Genomic DNA, 10,124 nt, shown 5'->3' with positions numbered 1-10,124 from the left:
CAGACTACCTGACATTCCACCTCTGGTTATTGTGTTATTCTTAGCAAGAGTCTTCTCTCCTGGTCTTCCAAACGATAGGGAACGATCTCTCATTCTAGTGTCGAGGTTGAATATCGAGGAGTTGTGAATGTTGTTGCCGACACATGTTGGTTTCGCAACCTGTTACGTGAGTTGTTTTATCTGCCTTTTACTGCCACTCTCATTTATTGTGACAACGTAAGTGTCGTGTACTTGTCACAACAAAGTTGTTATAGGACTGATTTGTGTGCTTCATGTTCCCTCATCTTCACAGTATGTTGATATCTTCACCAAAGGACTTTTGTCATCATTGTTTCTTAACTTCAGATCCCGTATGAACGTCCGTTCGAGACCTCCCGTTCCGACTGTGGGGTGGCGGGGGGGGGGGGGGTGTATTAGCGTACATTTATGTATACTTGTATTTATTAAGTATATCCCATTTGTTTTGTATAGGATAGTCCATCTATTGTATTCAGCCCATTACTCATGTTTTGTGTATTTATTTGAATGATAAGGCATGCAGCTGAACAAAAAGAATTCAAAAATCATTATATTTGTGGCTGGAAAACAATTTAACATCACTAGTTCACAATTAGGTGTTTTCGTTTCCTTTACTTGTTTTTTTCATTATTTTATAAGTTTAAATAATAATATGTTATCTAAAAAATATTTATCTGGTAGCGAGAAAAATAAAAAATAAAAAACCAAACAACCAATACTATTACAAAAACAGTGTAAAGATACATTTATAACAAGAGCCTCATTTAAAAATCAAATACAAAAAAGCCACCCTTGTTCGTTATTATTTTTTTACTGTAAGGGACTTATTTTTTTATTTACCCAATGCATTAAATCGGCTTGAACTGGTCGTGACCATATATTATCCCTTTTTTAAAATCGGATTTTTAGTTTGTTACCAAACCATTTCTTTTACTTTCTTAAATTTAAAATGGTACCATTTTTATTTCTATCTTGAAATTAGATCATCCTTATTGGTATTGAATCACTTGTAACCAAAATCTGAAGAAAATTGTTTTTATCCACTTGTTTATCTTGTTATGTTTATCTAATTAGTTCCTAGTTTCCTAGAAGAACTCTACCTTATCTCTTTATTTGATAAATGTATATATACTCTCCTGATTGGAATTATGAATACGTTCTGGGTTCCAGTTAGCCTTAATACTCGTTTTCTATATGGTATCAGAGCGGGTCCTCTGATCCGCTAAAATCACAGTTCGAAGGCCACCATGGCTGGACCGACAGATGGTGTTGAAGGAAGTGGCAAAGACAAAGCCAAAACCCTCTCCTCTGATCCAGATTCACCATATTATGTTCACCCCACTGATTATCCCCATCATATGCATGTGAATGACAGCTTAAATGACAATAACTATGCTGATTGGTCTCGTGAGATGAGTGATTTTCTCATCGCCAAGAATAGGGCTGGTTTCATCCACGGGACCATTCCAAAACCTGCAGAAGATTCGCAAGAGTACAAGGCATGGCTGTGTAGTGATGTCATCATCAAATGATGGATCATTACAAACATGGAAAAGGAGATTAGGAACAACGTTAAATACGCAACAACCGCTAGACAAATATGGGAAGACCTTGAAGAAAGATTTGGAAAAGAAAGTGCCCCAAGGGCTTATGAGTTAAAACGAACCCTAACAGCCATGAGGCAAGAAAATCACTCTGTTTCATCTTACTTCACCATGATGAGGGGCATATGGGATGAGATTGAATCTGTCTCACCTTTACCAACATGCACATGCAACAACTGCTCTTGCAACCGAGGAAAAAGGCTTGTGGAGTCAAAGGAGAAGGAACAAATATATGAGTTCTTGATGGGTCTCGATGACGACTTCGGAACTATTAAAACCCAGATTCTCAGCACCAAACCTTTGCCAAGTCTTGGCACTGTGTATCATCTGGTCGCAGAAGACGAGCAACAGAGCAACATCAGCACTGCAAGAAAATCGGTGGTAGAAGCGGTGGCCTATCAAATACGAACACCATCAAATCTTGAAACTAATTATTCTGATAAGCGAGTTAGTCGTGAAAGCTTGAAGTGCAAACATTGCAACAAAACTGGTCATACAATCGACAGCTGCTTCAAAAATATTAGGCATCCAGATTGGTGGGAGAATCGACAACGAAAGACAACTAATGACCAAAAGAAAACATTAAAACCAAAACCCAAAGCTGCTGCTGTAGGGATCGAAGTCAGTCCAATACCCGGACTAAATGCTGAACAATATAAGAAGTTGTTTCAACAGATAAGCAGCAACACAAAACCTGAAGTAAACATGGCCGGTAAGATTAACTTTCATCGGCCATGGGTCATCGACTCAGTTGCCACTGAGCATATCTCTTGTGACAAATCCATTCTATCTGACTTGAAGGAATCGTCTGATGGTGTTCCTATTAAAATTCCAAACGGCGATAGTGTTCATGTCCAAGGAATAGGGAGTTCTTTCTTGCCAAATAATTTGAATGTCGATAATGTTCTTTACATACCGAACTTTAAATGCAATCTTTTGTCGGTTAGTAAAATCACCAAAGATCACAACTGTTTTGTAACCTTTTTCCCAGATTTTTGTTACATACAGGACTTACATTCAAGGAGGCTGATTGGCACGGGGAGGTGTAGGAATGGTCTCTACAACATGGAAGAAGAGGATTCAAGCATCAAAGCAATGGCGGTTAAAGTTGATACTGAAGTTTGGCGCAGAAGGTTGGGACATGCTTCAAATTCTAGACTTCAACATATTAGTTTTTTGAATAATTTAGGAGAAATAGATCATTGTGATTCCTGTATTAAGGCAAAGCAAACCAGATTACCTTTTCAAGTTAGTTCTATTAAAACTACTACTCGTTTTGATCTTATTCATTGTGATATATGGGGGAGTTATCGTGTTCCTTCACTTTCTGGAGCACGATACTTCTTAACGATTGTTGATGATTATAGCCATTCTACTTGGGTCTATTTATTAAAACATAAGTCTGATGCAAGCTCTAACCTTGTCTTTTTTTATAAGATGATTGAGACACAGTTTGAAAAGAAAATCAAAAGGATTAGGAGTGATAACCGGGGGGGGGGGGGGGGGGATTTGTCTCAAATAATATGCTAAAATTCTATGATGAACATGGAATTCTACTTGAGACTACATGTGTGCATACCCCACAAAAAAATGGGGTTGTTGAGAGAAAACACAGACACCTTTTGGAAATTGCTAGAGCTTTGAGGTTTCAAGCTAGCCTCCCCATCGAATTCTGGGGAGAATGTGTTCTCACTGCCACCTATATTGTAAATAGGTTACCTTCTCGATCCATACAAAATAAGACCTCATATGAAATACTCTTTGGAAGTAAACCTCGATATGATCACATGAGGGTTCTCGGTTGTTTGGGATATGTAAAAGAAAATAAAGTTGTAAAGGATAAGTTTGAAGAAAGGGGGAGGCCTTGTGTTTTCATCGGATATCCACAAGGGCAAAAATGATACCGTTTTCTTGATATCGAGGACAAAAGAATAATTGTCTCACGAGATGTGAAATTCATGGAATGTGTCTTTCCCTTCCAAAATAATGATGAAAATAACACCAGAAATGGTGTTCAAACCACGAACTACATGAACCATAGTCCACTCGATATTAGTGACACAACCATTGCTACTTCCAACGAGGCTGGTCACACGACTAACAACAACCACCAGATCCCTAGTAACGAGCATGGTACTCCTGTTAGCTCACAACTTAGCCCTAATCGAGGAAATCTCCCTGATGAACCCGGATCAGCTCAAACAGGTGAGACTAATGATGATCTAACTCATTGCCACCCTCAAAACGGTCGACCTACTCGGGTTCGAACAAAGCCAACATATCTGCAAGAGTTTGAAGTCGATTTACCTCCTTCCATTGACCATTCCTACTCCAGTGACAATATAGCTTCCTCGACAGTACATCCTTTATCTCATTTTGTATGTTATAAAAACTTTACTAACTCACATAAAGCCTTTTTAGTCGCCATCTCTTCATAAGATGAGCCTAAACACTTCTCTCAAGCAGTTAAAAGTCCACACTGGAAAGATGCTATGCAGAAGGAAATTCAGGCTCTTGAAAACAACAATACGTGGACGTTGACTGAGTTACCTCCTGGGAAGAAAGCCATCGACTCAAAGTGGGTTTACAAGATAAAATACAGGCCAACGGGTGAAGTAGAGCGTTACAAAGCAAGATTAGTCTCGAAAGCTTTTACCTAGGTAGAAGGTGTTGATTTCCATGAAACATTTGCAACAGTCGCTAAACTTGTCACTATAAGGACCATTTTAGCTGTTGCTGTTCAAACGAATTGGGCTATTCATCAACTTGATGTGAACAACGCCTTTTTACATGGTGACTTGGACGAGGAAGTATATATGAAAATCCCGCAAGGATTTGCAAAGGAAGGAAACACACGGGTTTTCGACTTCAAAAGTCGTTGTATGGCTTACGCCAAGCATCGAGAAACTGGTACAATAAGTTTACTAAAGCTCTTCTCCAGCTTGGATTCAAACATTCCAAGGTTGATCATTCCCTTTTTGTCTTCAAACATAAAGACATTTATGTATCAGCTCTTATTTATGTTGATGACGTCATTCTTCTGGGAAATAATGACCGCCATATTACTAAACTCAAGGCTTTTCTTGATAGCAAGTTCAGTATCAAAGATTTGGGACCGTTAAAGTACTTCCTTGGCATTGAGGTCGCTAGAACGACAAACGGAATGGTTCTCAGTCAACGAAAATATACCTTTGATATATTGGTTGATAGTGGTCTTGAAGGTTGTTGTCACAACTAGTATTTTTGCTAGGAAGATTTACTCTCATGAAATCATTCACCTAGTGTAATAACTTGTACTCTAAGAGAATATCATACTCTATGCTCATTCCAATACATCTCATGTGTTCAACTAAGGGCTGAAAACCCAAAAGATCCAGGTTCAAGTTCATTATGGACTAGGATTTCCTTATTGGGCCTAATAGACCAATAAGCATTCAATTCAACTATATTGGGCTTAGAAACCCTATCTGGATTCTAAATGGACCCAATTCATAAATCTATAACGTTTTGGACCATTTGGGCCTAGAATGATTCATTCTAACTCTAATGGGCCTTATTGGGCCATAAATAAATTAATTACCTTAATGGACCAAAAACCCATCCCTTATCTTATGTTGGGCCGTAAGTACTTCCAAGGGCCTAATGGGCCGAAAAATTTATGATTAGGTCCCCAAAAATCCTAACTAAAGTTTAATGGGCTCAAACTATCCCATTCCTATTTTCTTGGCCCAAACTCTCGGCCCAACATCATTTAACAAAAAAAAAAGAGATTAGGAGAAGATTAAGGAGGGATTGACAACTCACAGTTAACCATCAAACATCAAGAAAATTCTCATGCATCAAGGAGATCCATTGCCCTCCATGCAAAAACTCTTTTTCCCCCTCTTTTTCTTCCTCTCGGCCGAGAGCAATTACACACACACACCTCCAAAAATTTTCTCCAAGTTTTCTCTAATCTCTCAAGGACACTCTCTCCTTTTCCCCAAAAATTCCAAGACTTATGTGTATGGCTTAAGAGATTTCCATCTAGATCATCAAAACTTGGTAAGCCGTTACATCTCCTAAATGGATAAACTCCATTCCTATGATAAGATCATTCCTTCTAAGCATCTTATTTCATGATCCATACTCTAGAACTTCTTAGAACTCAAGATCAACCCAAGGAAAGCTTGATAGGGCCAAAGATCACATCACCTTCTTCCATTCTTCTTCAAAACCGAAACATCAAAGCAAAGGTGAGTTCATACCCCCTTGTTTTCGGTTTTTACATGATTTTTGGGGGAGAATACAAGTAAAATGTGTAGATCTATGTGTTATATGCATGTCTTGTGTGATTTCAAAGTTTATTTTGTAAAAATGTGTTAGATCCTAACCAATCTCAACATCTTAAGTAACATTGAGTAAAGATCCATGAACTAAGACACCTTATACATCATATTATCAAGTTAAAAGTGTTTATATGTTGAAGATATAAAAATTTAAGGCAAAAACCTTGTTAAGGGTCAAAATTGTCAAGAAAACAAAAGAAAAGGGCAAAAAGTGACATTTATGTTTTTATAAGGATCAAACAGGTCCTAATTGTATAAAAATGGATTTTTATGATAAACATGCTTTCTAAAGGGCCAAAAATGTAAATTTTAGCTTAATGGGCCTAATATTTGGGCCTCAAGGTTTTGGGCCCAAATTTGCGAAAAAAAAATGAAAGTTTTGGGATTAAAAATGTTATTTGACCAAAGTTTGAGTCATAAATGTAAATAAATCAAATTTAGGGGTGAAAAATAACATTTATTTCTAAATTGGACCAAAAATGAAACTTTTATCAAAATTGGGCCGAAAGTGTCAATTTTACAAACAAGGGGCTGAAAAAGTAATTTTCTGCCAAATTGGGGCATAAATGTCAAAATATAAATTTTTGGACTAAATCCGTGAATTTCTAAACATTGGGACGAAATTACAAATTTTTATAAATTATGGACTAAAGTGTTATTTTTACAAAACTTTGGGCCTTAATTGAAAATTTGAAGCTTATTGACCACGAACGTCGTTTATACAAAAGAAGACTTTTTATAATCAATTTGGAAAACCTCGAGCCCAAATAAACAACGAAACAATAACGAATGGACTGAATACATCGATAACAATTTTATTGGGCCTAATATTCACATTACTTGGCTAATGGGCCTTAAGAGCCCATTCAAGTGTATATTGAGCCCAATATTTTCCATGACATGTTTATTGGGCCTTGCGACCCCTTTTACATGTTAATTTGGGCCTGAGTTATGGGTCACATGTTTGTTGGGCCTTGGTGGTCCATTTACATGCCTATTGGGCCCAAATTACCCTCTTACATGTTATTGAGCCTTTGTGGTCCATTTACATGCAATTGGGCTTGGACTGAAATTCACATGCTTAGTAGATCGTAACTATACATTTACATAATTATTGAACTTCGTATACTTATATATATATATATATATATATATATATATATATATATATATATATATATATATATATATATATATATATATATATATATGTACCTTTTGGATATGAAAACATACAACATACACATAAACATTAAACATGGTATGAAAGGTTGAGAATCTAGTGAGACTTGTCGGTTGGCACCTTTGAGTGTACAATCGTTGCATGTAGTTATAACCAGAGTTTCCCGGAGGGAGAGCGGGAGTTTGTGTATAGATCTATACGGGGTGACCCCCCACGCCTTAGTTGTTCGCTACAGCTAGACTAGGCCAGTCTAGGGCGACAAACGTTACCTACATCAAAACCGGCGCCTGAAAACGTCAACACAGGAGAATTAGTCATTTCAAGCATGGTTGTAACGGCTCACTTAGAGACTAACTTCATCAAAGATTTCAATATATTTATACAAATCTAGACGATACTAAAAACATACATACATCAATACTCGGTCATGGGATTTTATGATTACGATACTTTTATATGCAGAAAATGTCGGATTTTCTGGGATAAATACATTTATACATTACCTTCTACTTACAACAGAAAATACAGGGCTTTTATCTTGATTACATTTTTGTTTATTTATACATTCCAAAAGCAGCAAACACACATGCATAAATACTTGATTTGACACATTATTTTCAAACCACTTTACAGAAAATATCGGATTTTCTGGTGTTTTACGAACCCTACAAAACTTTTCAATCAAACATGCTTATGAACTCACCAACATTATATATGTTGACGTTTTCAAAATAACTTGTATTCTCAGAGACTCGTTAAGCAAAAGAATCAACAAGAATATGGGATTTTGTTTTTGTGTAATGTTAAACATCTTACATTAAATGTTTTGGTCATGTAATTTAAAAAGATTGTACTTGATGTAAACAATGACAGTTGTATTATATTATGCGTGGTGATGATGATGTTATGTTTCATTTATATTCACTGTAATGATATTTCAAGATGAAGTCACGCACAAGCCCCCAGACGTTTCCGCCGTCTGGTTCGGGGGTGTGACAGATTGGTATCAGAGCATTGTTTATAGTGAACTGACATATCTAACCATACAAGATATGCAACTAGAAATACAATGGGACTAAACTACTCTGAACATAATAATTAAAATACATACTTATGTGTGCATTTTAGAGTAATAACACAACAAGAATAGTAAAAGTCTTTGGAGGATTTGAACATCGCAATTAAACCCAGGCAGTTATGTAGTCGTATTGGGGGTGAATGTAACCTGATCAACTACATTCATTCAAAATATGACCAACATGTGTTCGGGAGTAATCGTGATGGACAATGAATCAAAAACTTACCATTAATTATCCAAAGAGCTTATAGAACCAAACCTAAACAAAATTAAAATACTATAGGAGTATTTGGTGTGCTATTTGTTTCTAGTATTTATACCCCTTCGTGCAATACACTATGGACGAACATCATTAGCCAGGAGATCCCTATCTCCCTAGTCAGGGGAATGCAGGGTGGTTTGACCCAGAAGAAGACTCAAAGGAAGAACCAGAGGAGGAACATGAAGTTGAACTTACAGATGAACCCACCGAGTCAGTAGTGAACCTCGAAGAGGAAGAGCTCGAGGGCAATGACGATGATGACTCGGATGCAAAGTCCAAAAGTCATCAATCTTCCATACATGGCCAGAGTATCGGCTTGTCGTAAGGGCCCCGATGGCCCCACGCCCCCATGGGCACACAATGTTAGGGGATGGAGTCATCAGCAGGGGATACGATCGCTTTACGATATAAACCGAGGTCTTTTCGATCTTAGTCATAGAGGACCAGCTGACCGGGCCCTCCCAGTCATGGCCCGGCACACCCGAGAGATTGGCAACCGAGCTCAAGACACCCCTAATCAAATGGACCAAATGCGGACTACTGTGGAAAGAGCTGAGAGACAAACACGGGGAGTGATCGGGGACTCCCAAGCAAGACAGTTAGTTGGGAGGTACGACTACGAGATACCGAGCGACAAGTAGCTCGTCTCCGGGGAGCATCCACTTCATCAGCACCACCACCAGACACTTTCCGCCATAATTAGGATCAGCTTTTCCCCCACTACTATCCGTTATGACTCTCTTTCGTGTACTAAGATGGTACTCACTAATGAAACAACTATTTGTTCTTCTTATATTGTGTTATTTCATAAATTCACTGGTATGCACAACCGAACCCCCAAAACCGCTAGATACTCAAGGATCTCGAAACCAAAACAACCTATATACTCTAAGGATAGACGTAATATTCGTGCCAAATCTACGATTTCCAACTACCATCAATGCGTCGTAGGGATGTAGATCGAAACATCGTGAATCATACGACAAAACGCAAAGTTATAGAGTACAACCAGAAATGACCATCGTTACTTACGATCTGGCTTATCATCATGCAGCAGGAAAATGTCATCCCACAGAAATAACAAGCACACCTGCGAGACACCACTCCTGCAAATGGACTCTGCTACATTTCAAGCTGCTGTAACAGCGGCAGTAACCGCTGCTATGGCACAACTCAACGCAAACAACGCCAATAGAGGTGGAAATAGCATCAACAACTCCAGCCGAAGGAACGAGCATGGAAACCAACAAGTGACAACTTATCAAGGCACTCCGAACCCCAAGCTTAAGAGCAGGAAGCGAAAGTCTGGAAGTAAGAGAAAGGGACAGCCAACTCAAGGGTTCTCGAAGAAGCAACATGTTGTTGCTGTCCATGCGACCATGACACCTACTATATCAACACCAGTGAGACCATATGCTGGAAGCCTTCCAAAATGCAACCAGTGCAATTTCCATCATAAGGGAGCCTGCCGGGAGCCGTATTGTAATAGATGCAACCGAAAGAGTCACACCGCCAAATACTGTAGAACTCGTCCACAACAAAATCGGCAGCCAAACAAAAACAACAATCGCAACAACAGTAACAGCAATAACAATGTTGGGGCCAGCCACACCTGCTATGGGTGTGGAGGATCAGAAAGGGTCCTAACCCT

General features: G+C 38.3%; 1 protein-coding gene across 1 annotated transcript; it reads left to right on the top strand.

The window, feature by feature from the left end:
- Positions 1 to 1,565: 1,565 nt before the first annotated feature.
- LOC145163582 (uncharacterized) lies at positions 1,566 to 4,860 on the top strand. The gene is made up of 6 exons (XM_079082406.1): positions 1,566 to 2,564; positions 2,631 to 2,755; positions 3,628 to 3,827; positions 4,089 to 4,232; positions 4,320 to 4,532; positions 4,634 to 4,860. The coding sequence occupies exons 1-6, from the start codon at positions 1,566 to 1,568 to the stop codon at positions 4,858 to 4,860; spliced, it is 1,908 nt and encodes a 635-aa protein (XP_078938532.1).
- The last annotated feature ends 5,264 nt before the right edge of the window (positions 4,861 to 10,124 follow it).

Source organism: Lactuca virosa, chromosome 3, assembly GCF_052849685.1.
Source record: "Lactuca virosa cultivar CGN04683 chromosome 3, Lactuca_virosa_CGN04683_v6, whole genome shotgun sequence".
In the NCBI taxonomy this organism is placed as follows: Eukaryota; Viridiplantae; Streptophyta; class Magnoliopsida; order Asterales; family Asteraceae; genus Lactuca; species Lactuca virosa.
This window is presented reverse-complemented; position numbering and strand designations above follow the sequence as displayed.